A 23,834-nucleotide genomic window follows, 5' to 3' on the forward strand; every position below is an offset into this window, starting at 1 on the left:
TCCTTAGGCATGAGCAAATAGCTTTGTCTGAGCCATCAGATTTACAAAAAATGTTGGGCTAGCGTGAGTTTAAAAGTACTAGGGAAACTGGGGATCCATGGCAAAGTTCATCAAGTGTCCATATCATAGGTTGTCAAAACTTCATCTTTGGTGCTTGTCTGTTGTCTGTATAGCGTCTCGTCAACTTCCACGTCCAAGGGGGTCTTTGCATCTTGGAGAAAAGCAGAAAAACAGGTGAAAGAAACGGACCGTATAATCGCATTTTTCATCACATTCTGGTTTCTATCATTGGGTCATAAATCAAATCCAGGTTAATTACAGTTTCCTCACTCCTCAAGCTCATCACTTTTGTACTTTGTTTGCACCTCATTAAAGCCTGCCCGCATCTAAATATCAATCCAATCGATATAACGACACCCAAGATACATAGTAGAAACTTTCCAACATCCTTTATGACTCCTTGAGCCCATTCTCCCAAACCGGAGAACCAATTTCGCGGGTTCAACCATGACACCCAACTAGTCAGCTCATTACCTACAGCAGCAAGGGTGAGATTGTGTTTTCGACGAAATTCCCACTTCAATTGGAGAATATCGTCCATCTTTTGGTCTATGACCTCTACCGGCTCCTCGGTGCTATTTGTGATATACGTGCAACACTTTATGCCGTACTGTGTTGCCAATGTAACACAATATCCGCCTGTTACTGCTGTAAGATAATTAAGAACCATCCTATGCTGAACTAGTTCTGTTTTGTAAGCTTGAAGTTCTCTTCCAGTGTATCTAAACGTGTCATCATACATTTCAGTGATATTATCTAACAAATTGGCGAGTGCGGAAATGTATCTATAATTCATCACTCCCCGAGCGGTACGAGTGAAATCTAACGCTACCAGAACCTGAATCCCGGTGGATTCATGGATAAGATCAGAGGCCGGATGCTCTAACCTTTCTGACAGTTGTCTTTTAACTCGGTGCTCGTAATGAGTGTGAGTATAAGGAGCTTGGGCACCACGGTGTATGTCCTTCATTTTGTCATGTGTAACAGTCATCACTTCAGGCAATACTTTTCCAATATAACACAATCCTTCAGAGTTTGGGGCAAGCCACTTGTACGCCTTTCTCCCGCATATGAAATATGCATCATCGGGGAGAACATATGGGACGGAGAAGGACATGACCATGTTACAAACCTTCCAGGTGAAATCTCCTGACCCTAATTCTTCCATCTGCCTAATGCACGTATCAGTTTGTATGATATGTGCACAGTATCCTGGTGATACCTCTCCAACTCTAGTAATCCTATTTCCTAAGGTATATCGATACCGGAAAGATTTTCCTCTACTGGCTATGTGGCGTACCAGCTCTGTATCTGTAGGCATTCTATCTGCTCTGTGTGAAAAGGTCATGGTAAGGTTGCTCCATGACACTTCCCAATTTCCCGGTTTTCTGGGATTGGAGATGTTAAAACATATGAGGGACCTATCCACATGGTATTGGTGGAGCTTCAAACTAGGAGGGCTGGAGATATTAAACCTCCGGTCCACCGGTCTCCCACCACTTAGCTCAAGTACCTCCCCTAACGTTAAAGGAAATGGTACTAGCCCTGATTTGCTGTGACCCTGAGGTACTTGAGAGCATACCCAACAATCTGTTTGGTTTAACACGTTACCCACTAGAGAGTGATAGTCACTCAATGGATGCCGGTCCATATGGATATTAAAACTGGATTGGCATTTCTTTGTTACAGAGCCTACAGATACAACTTTCTTTTTGAACTAACATTCCTTCACAGTTGTTTACAAATAACATGGTTGTTAGATCGTGCCCGGTACTCGCCTTTGCTTGGTGATTGGGTTGCTATTGGAAATTTACACCTCCGTCTCAGTCATCAGGACCTTTCTGGATCCTTTCTCGACCTCACTGGTACTCTCACCGAAACAGACTGCTCTGGTCAACATCATGGTTAACGGGAAAATCCATATCACAGTCTCTTGGGGCAAGTCCATCTTACAGGAGGAGAAAAGAAGAAATTTGTAATGGGGGTATAAGAAAACAGTTTGAGGGGGAGAGAACTTGTTACGATAATAAGTTCTCTCGTCTTGTTGTTCTTCTTGTTCTGCTGTCCTCTCAAAGGTGTTGTCTCTCAGTCTTCAAAAACGATCATTCTGGTGATGCAATATTCCTTCCTAACCGACGATCTTTCTGTAAGGAGCAAAAATCTGGCATTACCATTGGTCCAACTGAGGGGTGACATAGCATCTTTAAACCATGGAAACATGAGTGAGAAGAGAGAGAAAATAAAAAAAAACAAAAGAGATAGAGAACAATTCATGTGCATATATACATTACATAACTCGACAATAACCATCAATAAGAAAAGAGAAACAAAGCATTTTTAAACATTGTAAGAAAACATTGTTAGCATTAGAAAAACATTGTCAGACTTATTAGGCTGTCATATCTATGTGTCTACTGGTCTCCTTGAGCAGTCCCTCCCCACCAGCACCTGCATTACTCCACTGTCTGTATCTGGCCAGAAATACATTGTGGCGGAGGTCATGCTGGGGTTTGGTAGACTTCTGCAAGGACCAAGTGGGTATGCAATGTGTGAATTCTTACCACTACTAGTCAGAGATGGGGATAGAGAGAGGGAGAGAAAAACATTTTTCACAAATACATTTACAACTTTTCACCTGGTCATTCCTGTGTCTTTAGTGAATGACCTCCCACTTCATTAACCGTTACTTCAGGCTTGCCTCCATTCCTAATAATCACCTTTCCTGCCTATGTGATCCTTGATTATAATGGTGTGTATTGTAATTTTGCTCATTTCTTGGTCTAGGGGGTCTAACTTTATGTGGGTTATTACAGTTGCTAGCACAATGCCCTTCTCTTTTGCACAGATCACAAATCCTTAAGTTCCTCCATGTGCCAATGGCCTGGGGTTTTGGTTGATTTGATGCCTCCTCAAACGCTTGGATGCTCATCACCATCAACCGCTTTCCCTGTACCTACCTGATTCCTTGGATACCATGATTATGTCGTTGTCTAGGGAGTTGATATACCTTCTGTGAATCTTTGATCATACAGTTAGATCTTTCCTAGGATCTGGGTAATCAGACATGATTGATCTCAATTCTGTCCGGGACCAGGGATGGCGCATTGCACTGTCCTTGACGGGAATGGTTCCCTGATCATCAGTCTTCCCATTGGGGACTGTGATCACCCTGACAGGACTAAACTCAATTACATCACCTTGTTTTGGTCTTATAATATGGGGTACATTTGTTTGTGCGTGATATAAAACATTGTACGTACCTGTGGACACGACCTCACCTGACCCTCCGTTAGGGGGTTTGATTATTGCCTTTACCAATTTGGTCGTGTCCACCTGGATGTCTTGTAGGATGGCTTCTGGAAGAGGTGCCGACATCGTTCTGGGCTCACTTTCTTGTTTGTATTCCTGAGGGAGGTTTGACATGGGGTGCAGCTTGCACAGGTTAATAGTTGTACATTCAACAGTATTACAATAATCATTGTTACATTTATTACACTTACTCTTATAATCTATATTACAGTTGCTAAGAGCGTTTTTATTGTTCACCCTTGTGTCTTTCTCTCCGCAATCAACCCCTCTCCTGATGCCACTGTCTCTCCTCTCAAGATAAGAGTCAGAAAAGTCAATAGACTCTTTTTGTAATTCACTTTCCTGTTGCCATAACTGTAAATATTCATAATGTTTATTTTGTCTCTTTGATGATTTTACGAGACATATCCTCCTCCTTAAATTTTGTAACACTTCTGGACTAAAGCTACCTATTCTTGGGAATTTGTCCCTGTCTTGTACAGTCATTCTCTCCCATTCATCACATAAAACCTCTGTGTGACTACCGTATTTTTCACACATTACATATCGTGCCGACCCAACTGGTCGGTTCTCTGAATCAACCCGAACCGAGGTTGATCGCCCCCTACCTGAACAAATGGCCCCCATAATCTGCAGGCGTTGCTTATTCCTCCTTGGATCTTTATCTCAAGGTTTTCAGCGAACCCTTACAAACAAACCAAGATGTCCTTGGGCAGGCCGGCGGTGGTGGTTTATCAAGTACCCCACTTACTTCTCGCCCACGTTGGCCTGTGCTGCAATCACTGTAACCAGAGCTGCTGTACCCAACCCAGGGCCCCTGTGAACCTTTATTTACTGGGGCGCGTTCCCCAGCAAGTATCGGTTGTTGGATAGTTCCTGAGTGACCAGCGAACTTCCCTTCCAAAAATAAAAAATTACACAAATCACGTCAGAATGTACAAATAGCGTTTGTGACCACTTTACTCTAATGGTATTAGGTCAGATTACTAACTACTGCACACAATTACGTGCGGTCCAATCGTTCAGTACACGAGCACTACTTGTCATGTACTGAAAGATCAATGGAATCGATGTTTCCGGCCGCGATTCCTTCAGCAAGAGCTTGTATGGCCTATATGGGTTCTGCACCAACACCCCAGGCGTTGTGCCACTGGACTTTTATAGCGGACCTCTTTGTCTATTTTACCTGTTACCTTATGACCTCCTGGTCTGTTACCTTATGACCTCCTGGTCTGTTACCTTATGACCTCCTGGTCTGTTACCTTATGACCTCCTGGTCTTGTTACCTTATGGTCCGCTATACTCTAATGCTCAAATATTATTTAACCAGGGATGCCTCCCTAGCCACCGTATATGTCACTTACACGTATGTCCCTTGACGAGTACCCGGCTTTCCTTTTGGTTCCACCTTACAGTTATATAAACTTTTGTATACAAAACACACTCACTCAACACATGTACACTTTTGTTTCTATATCTATTTCTGCGCAGAAATTGTCTTTAGGCCAAAAGTGTTACCAATTAGGAGCAGGATCTGTTAAACTAAATTTCAGATTTTCCAAAAATAGATTTGCGTTATTTACCGCTTCGCGTTATCTACCGCTGTGCGTTAATTATCGCCTTTGCGTTACTTCACTTTATCACAACTTGAGCTACGTGGGCGTAACCGGACGCTACGTTGCGTAATGTACACTGCGTGCGTCTGCCTTTTGGATTGCGTACGCTAGTCTTTGTTAGCGACACGTGTACGCAATGCAAAGGATCCACCGTAACACAATATATTTTTATCAATGTAAATGATCCCTGATCATCTACCGCAATCCACACTGACTGCCTTGTATCTCAGACAAACCGTGTGTTGTTCTATACTTTAACTATTACCTCTACTATAAAATAACAGCAAATCTCTTTTAGCACTTTCTATCAACTATAAAATTGGCAAACAGGAATAGTGATATACGAAAATGAAACAGAAATGCAGATATATGCGTGCGTACGCAAGACAAAAGAAAAATAAACAGTTTTAAAAAGACACAAGCGTTTTGTTCTTACTTCCGGTTACCGGATTCCTTCAGCACTCTTTATCTAAGCGAAGCAGACGCTTATCCCGCCAGCACTATGAGACAATCTCCCACCCTTTGCTGGGGGATAATGTCTGCTGATCTACCTAGTGCAGATGTGAGAAGTATAGGACGAGTTCCCAATTGACAATGCCAAATTCCCTTGTCGTATAAACAACCCTTTATGAAGCTAAGAACACTGTACGCTGTTTGCTTAAGAAATACCGTATGGGTACGCTATCTGCGTAACGATCGCTAAGCCGTAGGCGAGACGCTCAAGCGTCACGTTCGCTCACGGCCCAGTGATCACAGGACACGTTATTGGTTATGTCTAGGGGAATGATTCGCTGTAGCGTAGCCTACGCTCGAGACCACGAGGAGGTCACCAGCGATGCAGACGCTCACAACACTATACCTTTATGTTAAAACCTTATACCAATGAAATACACTGAATACCTTAATGTGAGTACAGGGTGTAAGTGCAACCTTGTGTAACCTGACTAACTACAAAGCTGCTTGAGCGTCACCGACGCTCAAGTGAACACTTAACACTATAGAAAATACACAGATACTGGTTTAGGTTCCAAAGCCTATTAACTATGTATTATAACTAATATACTTGCAAAAAGGAATCACAGTACAAATGATACACTACAGTATAACATAAACCACCTAACCAGATAACTATACAGGAAACACACTACAATACAATACAGTTAAGTTTAAGGAGAAATAAGAGAAGATGAGAAGACAAGAGAGAGAGAGAGATTTGAGAGAGATTGGCTCACAATAACATTAAAAGACAATATGGTTGCAGCGAAGCTTACACATGTGAGGAACAATCGCTGCGCAGTTAATCAATGCTGAGAATCTTTGTTTAGAAAGTACTTGAGCTTACCCATGCTGCCTGTCCCTATATACACAACACCCAGCTACACAATCGTCCCTACAATGCCGCATGGGGCAGAAGCTAGACTCCATTTTATTCCAAAATGTCCAAGCCTCAAAACAATGCATATGTTCTGATTTTACAATTCCAAACAATCTAAATCACCTTTCACAATTTCAAGCAAACACAGTATCTCTATAACCAGAGCATATGAGTTATCACAAGACCAGACCACCAGGTACTCACAAGTATCAGCCTGCCATTGCTACCCGCACATATTCAAAAGTACTGCATGGTGGTATTTATGATTAACAAGATCCCAGCTACCATCACAGATTCCACAGGGCACCAACACTAACACCCAACAATCATCACAGCCAAGTTACAATATCCTATTTAAACCAGAAAGCAATATGTCTATATTTCCTTCTATAGCCATGTGATTCTATACTTAGCCTTTGGGAAGGAATTCTGTCCTGGGGATGTAGCCGCCATGCTGCTTGATGCTAGCTTAGTTCTGAGTGTCAGTCAGCCCTGTGATCTCCAGTGGGTATATCATACCTGCATTCCAGCTGTGGGGGTGTGTCAACCACAGGAAGTGTGTGTCCCTCCCAGCATGTGAGCCAGCTGCATCAGTGGCCTTGGTTATGTAACACAATGGGTGATGACCAACACATTCCTGTCTAGTGAGAAGCTATTGTTTGGCGAATACAAAACAGAATCCTGTCTGGGTTTTGTTCTATATTCATGATGTCCACTTTCAGTTGAGACAATGACATCTCAGCCCTCATTCTCCTGTATACAAATCCAGCCCCATTTGTAAACACAGGTGTTGGCCCTCCTTATTGAGTCTCAAAAGCTCAGTGTAATTAATGGCTATTGTACTCCGTCTGCGGGAAAGATACTGATTTGGAGTACAATTGATCTTCAATTACTATTCCTGTGTTTACCTTATGCATGTGTAGATATGAGGCCCTCTTAACATGCAAACTATTGTTTGGGGGATCTCTGAGGTCAAAGAGACATTTGAGACCTACTGATGCCTGTCTCCAACTGTTCAGATGCATGACTAAGTAAGAACAAATAATAATAAATAAATGGACATAACTTCTTATGTCCATAACTATTCGCACGAGCAATTAATACGCTCCAAACCAACACCGGAATATTGCTAATTAAATACTCTTCCGATGGGTACCAAACACTGCTGTATGATTCCTGTTAGACCCTTCGTACGATGCAAAGAGGGATTCCTCAGCTCAGGGACATTCTATTTTAACCAAACTTTCAGAATCTATCAAAGGGACCATGATCTATAAACTACATTAATTGTGAACAGTTGTAACGAATGGGTCGCACGCTACGACTACGTAAACTCTACCGTAAATACGCATACCGCGCCTGCGAGTGCACGCTATTGTGGGTATGCGCCTCCACGGGAGAGCGCACGCATGCGCAGCACGGACCAGTGTGCGGTGCAAATATGGCAACGTGCATAGAGACATTTTTCTGACTTCGACATATTCTTTGCATATTTACAAAAGTTGAGTGCCAGAATCCAGACTGATATATATATAAAGCAATTGCCTAATTTCCAACTGTAATCAATGTAGGTCACTTTCAACCCCCCTAAAATAAGAAGTACTCTCACATTACATTATAAATAAGTCCACCTTATGCCTAGCAAGGTGCACTCCCTATTATGTTTCTAGAACTTAGAATACTTTTTCCCTATTTATATTTATATTTCCATTTTATTGGTCATTTACAGTATGTGTTATATTAATCATGATTATAAATGGACATTGGGATGTCTTTATTACATGTGTCGCTGTCATTTACTGTAAGTTTTTTTTTTATTGCACTGGTCACCTTGCACCTAGGATGACTATGTGCCCGATTCAGACCTGATCGCTCCTCTGTGAATTTGCAGAGGTTTGCGATCACATAGTCACCGCCCAGATAGTGAATACCCACCCCGTGCCAGTCTGCTTACGTCTTGCAAAAATCTCTGCAAACACCGGTCAGCTGCAAATCCAATCGCAACTCACTCGCCATCAAATGATTTTTCCAGTCTGTGCGTAGGCCAGGACCTACTCCTACAGGGTGATAGCTACAGGCTGTTCAGGGACGAAGCTGACGTCACACACCCTCCCTGAAAACGTCCAGTTACCACCCCCCAACGTCAGCTTTCTGTAAACCAACTTGCGTACACCTAGCGATCAAGATGCTGGATTCTTTCACAGTTTGGCCTCACGCGTGTGCACTACAATCCGTATGCATGTGCAGTCGATCAATAATCGTCCACCTTGCAAAATAGCCTACAGCGATCAGATCTGAATCGGGCCCTATGTCCAATATAAACTGCACATGGGTTGTGTTATAAGTGTAGGCTGATATGTGATCTCCCCAACCTGAGGATGTGCAAAAATCAAGTCCTTTTATCTTTACAAAAATCCTCTGTGATTACCCTCTCACCGAGGAACAGAGAGCTCATTTAAATATCTTTTCCCACAAAATATATCTTTTGTAAGTGGGCTTAACACAAGGGGTCACTACAAAATAGGGCCATGATATCACAAGATATTGTCGCACTTTGAGCTTCTCTGAGATCACAGGCAGAACTCAAAGCATTGCAGCCGATGCATTGCACCAGGGCCAGCTGCATTGTAGGAGCCCGCAGCCAGTGGCAGTACAATGCGTCACACTGACTCATTCATTATATGCTGCCTCCGGCCACTACACCACCCGCTGCCAAGTAGTACAGCTGAAATTATATTACTCTCTGCATTGCAGTCCAGGCTCAACTTGAGAGGGAGGAGGGTCAACTTTCCACTCTCCTCTCAGCTCCTCTCTATTTTCCGGCCCCCGGCTTCCTCTATGTCACCACGGCTGTCCCCATCAGCAAATGTCTAGAGGAGGATGAGCAGAGGCAGCCATTTCCCTGCGCAGCAGCAGGAGCTGGTATCCACTATGCAGGCCGGGTAGGAAAAGGTTAAACAGACACCAGAGTATATGAGTGCTGCTCGGCTACTGAAAGCTGCTCAATATAATCTCAACTTCAACTTCTCAGTAGTCAGGAATATATACTAAATAAATTATAATAACAGTATCACCCTCTCCCTATCACCCTCTGCCTCTCCCAATAACTATCTGCCTCTCCCTGTCACCCTCTCCCAGTCAACTACTCCCTCTCTCCATCACCGTCTGCCTCTCCATGTCACCCACTGCTATTCCCCATCTCCCTGTCATCCCCTGCCTCTCACCATCACCCCATCTTTCCCTGCCTTACTCTCCCTGTCACCCACTGACAACCACTGCTTACCCCCGTAAACATCTGCTTGTCACCCTCTACCTCTCCACATCACTCTCTGCCTCTACCTGTCCCCCTCTGCTTCTCACCATCTCACACTGCCTCTCGCCATCTCACTCTTCCTGTCACCTTCTCCCTCTCCCCGTCAACCACTGCCTCTCTCTTTTACCCATTCTTCATCACCCTCTGCTTCTCCCTGACATGTTCACCCTGTCACCCACTGCTTCTTCCTGTCACCCTCTGCCTCTCTTACCCTCTATCTGCCCCTGTCACATACTGCCGTTAGTTATATTGTGAACTTAGGGTGGAGGAGGGGGACCCAAAGCATATTTTTGAACCTGGGCTCACCACTCAAGTTCTGCCACTGTCTGACATAGCGGCGTTTAATAATAATGCATAATAATATGTTTCACATTATCCAAGATAACAAGCTTTACCGTCTTTACGCACATGAAAACAAATACAAAAATACAAAAACAATTAATAATAATTATTTTTTTAAATCAATAAAATGTGTAATGAGCTATAATGCTTTTTCATTTGGTATCGCTGAATCAGAATTTTCCCTGAGAATTGCAGCGGATTGCATATTCTGTGATGCATGATTTAGACTTGCACTTTTACCCACAAATAAATCACTGTCGTTAATTTGTTTATTTTAAGTTTATTACAATGACAGTGCATCACCTTCATATACAGTTATTCATACGCTTTTATCATTCTCAGTCTGATGTCATTTGTCTCTGCTATACAAAGTATTGTAGGGCAGACGCTAAGATACAGATGGATGTCTAGAAAGTAAATAATGAAACCTCATTTTGTTTACTGTATTTCCACACACTGACCTTGACTGTCGGCAGAATTAAACTGCCTTGACTTTATGCTGTTGTGCACAGTCTCCTTGGGGTGAACGGCCAGCTCCACTGCATTAGAGAAAGGGCCCTCTCCTACTTCATTGGAAGCCGAGATCTTGATCAGGTAGAGGGTTCCAGGCAGCAGGTTTTCCAGCAATGCCATGGTAATTGCCCCTGTAATTTAGCATTCAGTGTAAGTCATACATGCAATAGACCTATTATTGTGCAATGAATATACAAGTGAATAGAAATGTGTCTCGCTGACATTACTTCTTTCTAGTAAATTGAAAGGTGAGTATTCTTTTAGCCCACACTGGTTTCTGATAACATCATAGACTACATTCTTTTCACGTCTGGTTCTTTTGGTAATTTAACTGTGATCCCCATGTATAGGTACAATATAATGTAACTACTAGGGGCACTATTCCACTGAAGAATTTAAGTTTCTGGAAGTAATTTCCAAAGTACAAAACTGCTGAGGAGCTGTACAAATTCAGCATTGACCCATCACAGATATCATGTTGTGCCAGTGTGCTTAGAATTCTAACAAAGCAAAATAGCAACAGTTTTGCAGAAGCAGAAGTTTACACAGCCTGGGCAGAGTTGAGCAAGGCTCATTGCTAACTAGATAGTAGCCATGAAGGAGTCATACCTCCCAATCATCCTGATTTCTATCTGACTGTCACACCATCTAGCGATTTGAGGTTAGGAGGTACTTCTACTGCTCTGCACAATAAAATATCAATAAAATAAGCTAAGCAGGCCCACTGACGGCAAAGGTAACACACTCTGGGAATGTGGTCACACTCCCCAGCGGTGTCTTAGCTAAGCCCCATGTCCCGATTCAAGGTTTCCAAACGTTTGGAATATGTGGAGTGAATATGTTGTGGGGAAGTGCAAAAATAAGATTTTAAACCTACCGGTAAATCTTTTTCTCCTAGTCCGTAGAGGATGCTGGGGACTCCGTAAGGACCATGGGGATAGACGGGCTCCGCAGGAGACATGGGCACTAAGAAAGAACTTTAGGAATGGGTGTGCACTGGCTCCTCCCTCTATGCCCCTCCTCCAGACCTCAGTTAGAGAAACTGTGCCCAGAGGAGACGGACAGTACGAGGAAAGGATTTCAGTTAATCTAAGGGCAAGATTCATACCAGCCCACAGCATCCACACCGTATAACTTGGGATATACGAACCAGTTAACAGTATGAAACAACACAGCATCAGTCCGAGACTGAGGAAAATTGTAACATAACCCTTATGTAAGCAAAAACTATGTACAAGACTTGCAGAAGTAGTCCGCACTTGGGACGGGCGCCCAGCATCCTCTACGGACTAGGAGAAAAAGATTTACCGGTAGGTTTAAAATCTTATTTTCTCTTACGTCCTAGAGGATGCTGGGGACTCCGTAAGGACCATGGGGATTATACCAAAGCTCCCAAATGGGCGGGAGAGTGCGGATGACTCTGCAGCACCGATTGAGCAAACATGAGGTCATCCTCAGCCAGGGTATCGAACTTGTAGAATTTTGCAAAACTGTTTGAACCCGACCAAGTAGCAGCTCGGCACAGCTGTAATGCCGAGACCCCTCGGGCAGCCGCCCAAGAAGAGCCCACTTTCCTGGTGGAATGGGCCTTTATTGATTTTTGTAACGGCAATCCAGCCGTAGAATGAGCCTGCTGAATCGTGTTAAAGATCCAGCGAGCAATCGTCTGCTTGGAAGCAGGAGCGCCAACCTTGTCGGCTGCATACAGGATAAACAGTGCTTCTGTTTTCCTGACCCTAGCCGTTCTGGCCACGTAAATTTTCATAACCCTGACCACGTCAAGGGACTCGGAATCCTCCAAGTCTCGCGTAGCCACAGGCACCACAATAGGTTGGTTCATATGAAAAGACGAAACCACCTTTGGCAAGAATTGAGGACGGGTCCGCAATTCCGCTCTATCCATATGGAAAACTAAATAGGGGCTTTTTATGAGACAAAGCCGCCAACTCCGACACTCGCCTAGCCGAAGCCAAGGCTAACAACATGACCACTTTCCAAGTGAGATATTTTAACTCCACCGTTTTAAGTGGTTCAAACCAGTGTGACTTAAGGAAACTCAACACCACGTTCAGGTCCCAAGGTGCCACTGGAGGTACAAAAGGAGGCTGAATATGCAGCACTCCCTTCACAAAAGTCTGTACTTCTGGGAAAGAAAATAGATAGGGCCGAAATCTCAACCTTAATGGAGCCTAATTTTAGGCCCAAATTCACTCCAGTCTGTAGGAAGTGAAGAAACCGGCCCAGATGGAATTCTTCCGTAGGAGTATTCCTGGCCTCACACCAAGAAACATACTTCCGCCATATACGGTGATAATGTTTAGCTGTCACGTCCTTCCTAGCCTTTATCAGAGTAGGAATGACCTCATCCGGAATGCCCTTTTCCCCTAGGATCCGGCTTTCAACCGCCATGCCGTCAAACACAGCCGCGGTAAGTCTTGGAACAGACAGGGCCCCTGTTGTAACAGGTCCTGTCTTAGAGGAAGAGACACAGATCTTCTGTGAGCATTTCCTGCAGATCCGTATACCAGGTCCTTCGTGTCCAATCTGGAACAATGAGAATTGTCTGTACTGCTCTTTTTCTTATTATTCTCAACACCTTGGGTATGAGAGGAAGAGGAGGAAACACATAGACCGACTGGAACACCCACGGTGTCACGAGGGCGTCCACTGCCACCGCCTGAGGGTCTCTTGACCTGGCGCAATACCTCTGTAGTTTTTTGTTGAGGCGGGACGCCATCATGTCTATCTGGGGCAGTCCCCACTGACTTGCAATCTGTGCGAAGACTTCCTGGTGAAGTCCCCACTCTCCTGTATGTAGATCGTGTCTGCTGAGGAAGTCTGCTTCCCAGTTGTCCACTCCCGGAATGAACACTGCTGACCGTGCGCTTACATGATTTTCGCCCAGCGAAGAATCCTGGTGGCTTCCGCCATTGCCACTCTGCTCCTTGTGCCGCCTTGGCGGTTTACATGAGCCACTGCGGTGATGTTGTCTGACTGAATCAGAACCGGTAGGTCGCGAAGCAAAGTCTCCGCTTGACGAAGGGCGTTGTATATGGCCCTCAGCTCCAGGACGTTGATGTGAAGACAAGTCTCCTGGCTTGACCAAAGACCTTGGAAGTTTCTTCCCTGTGTGACTGCTCCCCAACCTCGGAGGCTCGCGTCCGTTGTTACCAGAATCCAGTCCTGAATGGCGAACCTGCGACCCTCTAGAAGGTGAGAACTCTGCAGCCACCACAGGAGAGACACCCTTGCCCTGGGGGACAGGGTGATCAACCGATGAATCTGTAGATGTGACCCGGACCACTTGTCCAGTAGGTCCCATTGGAAGGTCCTCGCATGGAACCTGCCGAAGGGAATGGCCTCGTAAGATGCCACCATCTTTCCCAGGACTCGAGTGCAGTGATGCACCGACACCTGTTTTGGCTTCAATAGGTCCCTGACCAGAGTCATGAGTTCCTCGGCCTTTTCTATCGGATGATAAACTCTTTTCTGGTCCGTATCCAGAATCATGCCTAAGAAGGCCAAACGAGTCATAGGAACTAACTGTGACTTCGGGATATTGAGAATCCAGCCGTGTTGTTTTAACACCTTTAGTGAAAGTGTCACGCTGTTCAACAGCTGCTCTCGCGATCTCGCTTTAATGAGGAGATCGTCCAAGAACGGGATAATTGTGACACCCTGCTTGCGCAGGAGCACCATCATTTCCGCCATTACCTTGGTGAAAATCCTCGGGGCCGTGGAAAGCCCAAACGGCAACGTCTGAAATTGGTAATGACAATCCTGTACCGCAAATCTCAGGTACGCCTGATGAGGTGGATATATGGGAACATGAAGGTATGTATCCTTTATGTCCAGGGATACCATAAAATCCCCCCTTCTAGGCTGGCGATGACGCTCTGAGCGATTCCATCTTGAACTTGAACTTTTTCAAGTATAGGTTCAAGGATTTTAAATTTAAAATGGGTCTGACCGAACCGTCCGGTTTCGGGACTACAAATAGGGTTGAGTAATACCCCCTCCCTTGTTGAAGCAGGGGAACTTTGACCACCACCTGTTGAAGACACAATTTGTGAATTGCATTTAAAACTATCTCCCTTTCTGGGGGAGAAGCTGGTAGGGCCGATTTGAAAAACCGGCGAGGAGGCACCTCTTCGAATTCCAGTTTGTAACCCTGGGAAACAATTTCTATTGCCCAGAGATCCACCTGTGAGTGAACCCAGATGTGGCTGAAAAGTCGAAGACGTGCCCCCACTGGGGCGGACTCCCTCAGCGGAGCCCCAGCGTCATGCGGTGGATTTTGTAGAGGCCGGGGAGGACTTCTGCTCCTGGGATCTAGCTGTGGTTAGCAGCTTTTCCCCTCTGCCCTTACCTCTGGCAAGAAAGGACGATCCTCGTACTCTCTTGTTTTTATTTGACCGAAAGGACTGCAATTGATAATGTGGCGCTTTCTTAGGCTGTGAGGGAATATAAGGCAAAAAATTTGATTTACCTGCCGTAGCTGTGGAGACCAGGTCCGAGAGACCTTCCCCAAACAATTCCTCACCCTTGTAAGGTAAAACCTCCATATGCCTCTTTGAGTCGGCATCACCTGTCCATTGCCGGGTCCATAGGACTCGTCTAGCAGAATCGACATAGCGTTGACTCTAGAACCCACTAGGCCAGTGTCTCTTTGAGCATCCCTCATATATAAGACAGCATCTTTAATATGACCCAGGGTCAATAAAATGGTATCCTTATCCAGGGTATCCAATTCCGCCGATAAGGTATCTGTCCACGCTGCTACAGCGCTACAAACCCAAGCCGACGCTATCGCCGGTCTGAGTAAGGTACCAGAGTGTGTGTAAATGGACTTTAAGGTAGCCTCCTGCTTGCGATCAGCAGGATCCCTGAGGGTAGCCGTATCTTGGGATGGCAGTGCTACCTTTTTGGATAAGCATGTCAACGCTTTGTCCACCCTTGGGGGGGATTCCCACCGTATCCTGTCCTTAGCCGGGAAAGGATACGCCATAAGAATCCTTTTGGGAATCTGCAGTTTCTTGTCTGGAGATTCCCACGCCTTTTCAAATAACTCGTTCAGCTCATGAGAGGGGGTAAAGGTTACCTCAGGTTTCTTTTCCTTATACATGTGTACCCTCGTGTCAGGGACAGGGGGTTCCTCTGTGATATGCAAAACATCCTTTATTGCAATAATCATATATTGAATACTTTTAGCCACTTTTGGCTGTAACTTTGCATCATCGTAGTCGACACTGGAGTCAGAATCTGTGTCGGTATTAGTGTCTACTATTTGGGATAGTGGGCGCTTTTGAGACCCCGAGGGTCCCTGCGACATAGGGGCAGGCAGGGCCTGACTCTCTGCATAATTACTGGACTCAGCTTTGTCCAACCTTTTGTGCAATAAATTCACATTAGCACTTAAAACATTCCACATATCCACCCAGTCAGGTGTCGGTGTTGCAGATGGAGACACCACATTCATTTGCTCCAGCTCCTCGCTAGGAAAGCCTTCTACCTCAGACATGCCGACACACGCGTACCGACACACCACACACCCAGGGAAACCTCTTATCTGAAGACAGTTCCCCCACAAGGCCCCTTGGAGAGACAGAGAGAGAGTATGCCAGCTCACACCCAGCGCTAATGACCCAGGCAAAAAAAAACACTATATGTTTACTCCAGGTAGCGCTGTAATTATCTATTTGCGCCAAATTATGTGCCCCCCCTCCCCCGTTTTTAAAACCCTCTTTCACCGTGGTAAGCAGGGAAGAGTCCGGGGAGCTTCCTCTCAGCGGTGTGCTGTGGAGAAAATGGCGCTGGTGAGTGCTGAGGAACAAGCTCCGCCCCCTCGGCGGCGGGCTTCGGTCCCGCTGAAAAATTCAAAAACTGGCGGGGGATCTCTTTTATATACAGTGCCCAGCCTGTATATATGCTTATTGCCAGATTTGGAGGTCCTTATTGCTGCCCAGGGCGCCCCCCCTGCGCCCTGCACCCTTACAGTGACTGCTGTGTGTGTGCTGTGTGGGAGCAATGGCGCACAGCGTTACCGCTGTGCATTACCTCTATGACGATCTGAAGTCTTCTGCCGCCTCTGAAGTCTTCTTTCTTCACATACTCACCCGGCTTCTATCTTCCGGCTCTGCGAGGAGGACGGCGGCGCGGCTCTGGGACGAACGACGAGGGTAAGACCTGCGTTCCATTCCCTCTGGAGCTAATGGTGTCCAGTAGCCTAAGAAACAGAGCCTAACATTAAAGTAGGTCTGTTTCTCTCCCCTCAGTCCCTCGATGCAGGGAGTCTGTTGCCAGCAGGCTCCCTGAAAATAAAAAACCTAACAAAATACTTTCTTTCCAGGAAACTCAGGAGAGCTCCCTGTAATGCACCCAGTCTCCTCTGGGCACAGTAATCAACTGAGGTCTGGAGGAGGGGCATAGAGGGAGGAGCCAGTGCACACCCATTCCTAAAGTTCTTTCTTAGTGCCCATGTCTCCTGCGGAGCCCGTCTATCCCCATGGTCCTTACGGAGTCCCCAGCATCCTCTAGGACGTAAGAGAAAAGAGTTTTCATTTTGGGGAACAAGATAATTATAGACGTCACATTTTTAGAAGTATTTTTGGCTGTGCAGAGAGGCATATGGCCATTTTCACTCCCCAAAAGAATCAGATTTCTGCACCAACTATGAAAGGTCTGCGTGTCTCATACTATATCTATTGGACTAATTATGCACTTTGATGGTCAGCTTTGGTGGAGACACGTGTTTAAAAATTTTACACAGAAAAAACTGCCATATGTAAGAAAGGAGCTAGGATGTCTCCCCACTCTCATGATTAATGGTATGCCATAAATGAGGCAACAACAAGCTATACTGAAGACAAGATATTTTGGCAGAAAAAAAAAGTAAAGTTTAATTCCTGTTAAGGGGTAGTTATAAAGAGGCAGGTGGTTGGACTCTTCTGGATTACAAAAACGGGCGGACCATCTAGGTGCACATATATTGCAAATTACCTATTATACTGTACCTAAGATATACAATTACTTCCACCAAGGATATAGTCTAACAGCCCTCAATAAATAAAAATGCAGAATAGGTTTCTATCATTAAAATAATGAATAATTACATGTTTTATGGACTACGAATAAAAATAAACTACTTGTAATTAGTAACAGTGTTATTTCTTTTAATTCTTCAGTATGCTACTGAATTGAAAGTCTTCAATAATTTTTGGTTTCAGCAACTTAAAAAGAATTTGACATACAGTATAGCATGAAGCAGACAGCAATACATTCCCCTTTTTCTATTGATGCGGTTACATGTTCTATATGCTAAGCTATAAAACAAGCTAAGTAATGATAGAATGTATTATGCAATTTTTAATTATACTAAAATTACACTAAGCGATAACTCGCTGGATTAGGCAGTTTGGGCTGATATATCGCCTACATCGCTCAGCGTGTACGGTCAATATACATGCTCCCAAGGTCGCAGGCAATGTCATTAGGTTTGATGTGCTGCACATAAAGCCTTGCGGTATCGCTAGTGATTCGGTGACTATAGTGCAGTGTGTACAGCCAAACAGACGTCCTGGCGATATTGCCATTATTTCATCAGCCAGTGATCATCCTAGTGTGTACAGGAGCAACGATATATCTCATATAATATATCGTTCAGTTGTTGGTAAGATTGCAGTGTGTACACTCAATTTCATTTGTTCTGTGCTCAAGGGAAATTGTCGGGAAAATCAGAACAATTGCTGGTCGTTCCAGTGTGTACCCAACACTGGAGCGATATCGCACCAACATGCTGTTTTGGTGCAACATATTGCTTACATCGCTCAGTGTGTATCCAGGATTGTACGCTCCCGTGGTCGCATGCAACAGATGCTTGGTTTGATGTGCTGCACATCAAATCAAGCATCCGTCTCTAGCGTCCTGTGTTATGTTAATGAAGGATGGAACATGGTCGTTCCGTCCTTCAGTAACATCGCCCCAGTGTGTACGGACGTTCTGGGCTGACGGGGATTCGTTCCAATGTCGGAACAAATCCCCATCATCCCAGTGTGTACCCAGCTTAAGTTTTTATAATAAAACATATTACAATCAAATGTTATCTGTGGCAAACAACTTTAGAGAGATAAAGTACTAACCAATCAGCTTGCAACTGCCATTGTACAGGTTGCGTTTGAAAAATGACAGGTGCTGATTGGCTGGTACTTTAGCTCTCTCCACTTTGTATCTAAGCTTTGATACATCTGTCCCTGTATATGCTTTTACATTGTAATCGTTTGTTCTCATGTTTGTTCTAGATATTGGGCTTTATTCTGAGTTGAGAATAAAGCAAGTAACTGTGCACCTTGGCAAAACTATGTTGCACTGCAGGATGGGGCCGATTTAAAATGTGCAGCGATTTAGATTTCAGAAGGATAATTGCCTATTCCAAATCTATTGCACTGAACCTGACTACTTCTCCCACTGTAGTTGAGGGTTTGAAGCACTCCTTCCCTTTCACTTGGCATGACCATAAATTGAAATATTTGGGGGTCGTGCTTTCCAATGATTTGTCTAAATTGTTTTCCTTGAACTTTGTCCCTTTATTGAAAAAGATTCGCATGGACTTCCAAAAGTGGAGGAGATTGCGATTATCTTGGTTTGGTAGAATTAATGTAGTCAAAATGAATGCCCTCCCAAGGATATTGTTTTTCCTTCAAACCCTCCCCATACACATCCCTCCTCCGTGGTTTCGAGATATTCAGAATCTTATCCGATCATTTGTATGGGGCAGCAAAACACCTAGATTTAAGCACGATATCCTATTTCGGAGAAGACACCAGGGAGGTCAGCAACTCCCACACATTCCCAGCTATTACCATGCTGTACAGTTAAATAGAATTCTAGAATGGACAAAAGCAAAAGACTGTAAACAATGGGTACTTTAAGAAGAAGGATGTTTACCATACTATATAGAAATCGCAACGTGGCTTCCCAACCTCCCAAAAGTATCCCATCCCACGGTCTCCCCCACGCTTAAATTGTGGAACAAGCTTAGGATGAGGGACCACATATCCTCCAAATGGTCACCCTTGACTTCCTTTCTCTTCAATCCTGAATTTATTCCGGGTATCCATGGAAAGGCCTTCACCCTTTGGGCTGAGGTTGGATTGTTCAGGGTCGGTCAGCTGGTGTGTTCGGGTAGGGTGCGATCATTTTCAGATATCCAATCTCTCTGGAATATACCAAATCCTGATTTTTGGAAATTTCCCCAAGTTCACCATCTCGTAACATCTTCCAAAAACATCCCTGACATAACTAGAGAGCTCACCGTTTTCGAAAAAATGTGTGTCTCCCCCCGTTCTTCCACTCACACTATCTCCCAAATCTATGCGCTTATAATTGAAAACCTTTTTCCACAACCCCTACTTTTATGAGTTCTTGGAAGAGGGAAATGCAGAGTTTAGCCACACAATCTAATTGGGACTTGATATTTCGTGACACCCAGGCGAGCTCTTTATGTTTATCAACGATGGAAACTCTTTATAAACTCATATATAGATGGTATAGGACTCCTCATGTTCTTAACAAGATGTTTCCCACTCTATCGAATCTTTGCTGGTGGTGTAGGGGAGATCCAGGAAGCTTCTTGCATATATGGTGGCAATTCCCTCTTATAACTCCCTTTTGGATAGAAGTTTTTAAATGTTCAGAGCTAATAGTGGGGGACAAGGTCCCCAGAGATCCGGAGTTTTGGCTCCTCAATCTCACCTCGGCCAGTGCACACTCCTAAAAGTGCTCACTGCTGAGACATCTTAGTAACGCAGCTAAGGCCGTTGTACCGATTCTTTGGAGGTCTGCCTAGCTCCCCTCGATCAAACAATTGTTTAACCGGAGAGATTACTATTTAGAGATGGAGGACCTGATTTCTTTTTCACTGGGCAGATCCATTGACTTTACAGCCACCTGGTTTCCCTGGTTTGACTTCAAGGAGTCACCTGTATATCGGTCTTATATATCTATTTAGATTTTCTCCCCCTGCCTATTCTACTGGCTTTTCAGCAGGTTCCAGACCACTTACTAGACATATCTTTCCTTTAGCTCCTTCTGAGACCTACCTGCTCATCTAGGACAGGCTCACCTACCCCAATTTTTGCAACTCTACCTTCTTCCCCCTCTTTTCTTTTCTCCCCTTTCTCTTTTTCTTCTCTTCTCTTCTAACTTTTACTCAGCTGTTCAACCATAATGTTTATCTATAGATATTTGCTTAAAGATTGCAAAATAGACAACTCCCTTTTGTATTATAGGAGATCAAGTTATACTTCATTGCTATGTTTACCCTGCAACAATTTTGTCTCCTATTGTTTGACATTTGCTGTACCATACATTTGTCTACTGCCTCAATAAAAACAGTTTACGTAAAAAAAAAAAGAAGAAGGATAATTGCAGTGTAATGGCTCTACCTGTGCGGAGTTTGTATATTCTCCCCTTACTTGCGTGGGTTTCCTCCGGGTACTCCGGTTTCCTCCCACAATCCAAAAATATACTGGTAGGTCAATTGGATCCCAATCCAAATTAACCCTAGTATGAATGTGTGCTTGAGTACATGTGGTAGGGAATATAGATTGTAAGCTCCAATGGGGCAGGGACTGATGTGAATGGGCAAATAGTCTCTGTAAAGCGCTGCAGAATATGTGTGCGCTATATAAATAACTGGTAATAATAATAATAATAATAAATAAAGCTGTCCATAATTTGTGAGCCACATGCAAAAATCAGGCGTCTCCCGCAACATCCGGAAAGTAGGTAAGTATGATTTAGATATGCAGCTGCTCGAGGCACAGCCTTATTAAGAGATGAACGTAAACATGAGTCATTAGCTGATGCTTAATTAGTAAGTGTTACATTAGTGATTTAGAAATGTCTTATTTATTAATAAGCTGCTTGTAAACCTCTGCAGAGAAAAGCAGATGACCTCTGACACTAGTCAATAATTAGCTTGTTCTTAGCCCTGCTTTCTTCAAGATGTTTTGTTTGTCTAACAATACAGATAACTCACATGTATTATCCTACAGAGAAAAAACGTCAAACAGTCTCTGACTGTTCTTTAAATCCGTTCATGTCAATATTTGAAAAAGCACAAAAGGCATTGGCAATCGCAGGAGGTGTATGCTGCTCCTTACAGACCACAGAGGTCAAGTTTCACTAATGCAAGGCCTGTCTGGAGACCTGAGCATATCTGACTACAATAGAGCTGCTTATTTGTGCTCATTTGCTGGAGTCAATAAATAATGAATTGCCAGGCCAGAAAATAACACTGGAAAATATGAACTTTGTGAAGATGTTGGGAATGCATAACTCTCCTCCTGTCACCAATAACTTAACAAAAACTTAATATCTAAAAAGTAATAGCAATGTATAATACTCATGACAAGTGAACCCAAAAATGTTAAATAACTATATGACACGTTATAGGTTATAGCAGTGGTCCTCAAACTGTGTGCCTTGGCACCATGGGGTGCCGCGGGACCCTTGCAAGGGTGCCTCAGGTTGGTGGTCCAGGACCAATTCAAATTATTTATGGTCAATGTAATAGGCAAAACCAGTGCTGGTGGATGCCAATCATAAAATATGTGGACAAACTCAAGCAAATCATGTCCTTCACCACACAGTTGAACCCAGGGGTGTATCCAGAACTTTGTGGGCCCCATAGTAATATTTTGAAGAGGCCCCTGTCCCAATGCTTCTAGAGAGATACCGCACCGCAGCAGTTGTTACTAATAAACCATAATAGTGCCCTAGTTAATTTTCTGATTAGATGTGCTTTAGTTAATGCTATGCCCCATATTAGTGCCCTAGTTTATTTTATGAACCATAGTAGTGCCCTAGTTCATATTGTGCCACATTGCAGGGCTGCCAGTACATATTATTAAACACAGTGCCCCCATTTCAGTACAGTCTACCCACTTCATACTGTGCCCCATTACAGTGCCCTTTTTCATATTATGCAATATAACATAATAATGCCCTCCTGTCAATTGTATAGCACATTACAACGATCAGGTCCCGGGGCATAACTAGATATATTATAGGCCCCCAGGCAAAAGTTTGTATGGGCCTCTATGTACCACCCAATGGTCAAAATGTATATACCACGTGTAACTGTGACAGGAAAGGTGGACCCTCTCAGCTCTGGGCCCCATAGCAGCTGCACTCCCTGCACCTACGGTAGCTACACCCTTGGTTGAACCTAAGGATGACATATAAAAACAATTTACTTAATTTAATATTTCTTCTAAATTTCTCAATAAGAAACTTTTGGCCTAGAGGTGCCATGAAAAAAAAATTCAGATTTTCTAGGGCGCAGTGATTCAAAAAAGTTTAAGAACCACTGGGTTATATGTGTTTAGGGGTGAATTAAATTAAGTGCAAAGGGGGCAGAATAGCCCTTATAGCGCCTGTTCAATGCCAGCAACGGCAGCCCAATTTACCCCCTTTGCACGGTTGGACGACTGTGGAATTCGCCTAACAGTGCTTGCACCCTATCTCAACCTCTGTAAAGTGCGGCAATGTCTTGCAACTGAATTCCCCCCATAGTCTTATAATGTTTGGCTTGGCATTGACCCTATGAATGTATCCATCAATGTGCAGTGTCATGAGAAAATATCTCTTATATATGAGGCTTGCAAGCCAATCACAGAAGCCCTAGTTTTTTAACCCTTGTAACTGGCATTGAAACGTAAACACATCTGTTAGTTCATGCAATTATTTAGCTCAGTGTATCAAAATCAGGCTTTCTACACTTTCCATGCTCAAAATGGTCTTTACTTGCTCCCAGTGTGCACATTGCATAAAATATTACACAGAACATTAAGCAATGTACGTTTGTAAATTAAGGGATAATAGTACATGCAAATAACTCCTATTAAATATATCAGAGAGAGAAAATTCATGAAACATAATTGGTAAATAATGCACATTATTAATCATAATGTTAAGGTTGATTGTACTGGGAGATGTGAGATTAATTAAGAGTGTTTAGAGCAATTATCAAGAAAAATACACAGTGTCCTGCCTCTTGGACGTTTAGCTCTTACCATTACCCATATCTACACACTGCAGCAGTCTGGCTGACATATATCTGTCGACATTTTAACCAGGTGGACATCATCAATGTTGACCTTCTGTCACAGAGACCTTCTGTGCAAGAGGCTTTATTATTATTATTATTAATAATAATAATAATAATAATAATAATATTACTGCTATGTACCCCTTCTGCGATACGTGCATGACTTGCAGAGTATGACTTCTGCTGTCAGGCCTT

General features: G+C 43.8%; 1 protein-coding gene across 1 annotated transcript in view; it reads right to left on the reverse strand.

The window, feature by feature from the left end:
* PRTG (protogenin) overlaps window positions 1-23,834 on the reverse strand; it is a 219,702-nt gene that overhangs the window by 28,604 nt on the left and 167,264 nt on the right. The window contains exon 16 of the mRNA XM_063926136.1: window positions 10,477-10,659. Coding sequence (XP_063782206.1) covers window positions 10,477-10,659 — 183 coding nt within the window. The remainder of the gene's footprint in view (window positions 1-10,476; window positions 10,660-23,834) is intronic.

The sequence above is a fragment of the Pseudophryne corroboree genome, chromosome 6 (assembly GCF_028390025.1).
Source record: "Pseudophryne corroboree isolate aPseCor3 chromosome 6, aPseCor3.hap2, whole genome shotgun sequence".
Lineage (NCBI taxonomy): Eukaryota > Metazoa > Chordata > Amphibia > Anura > Myobatrachidae > Pseudophryne > Pseudophryne corroboree.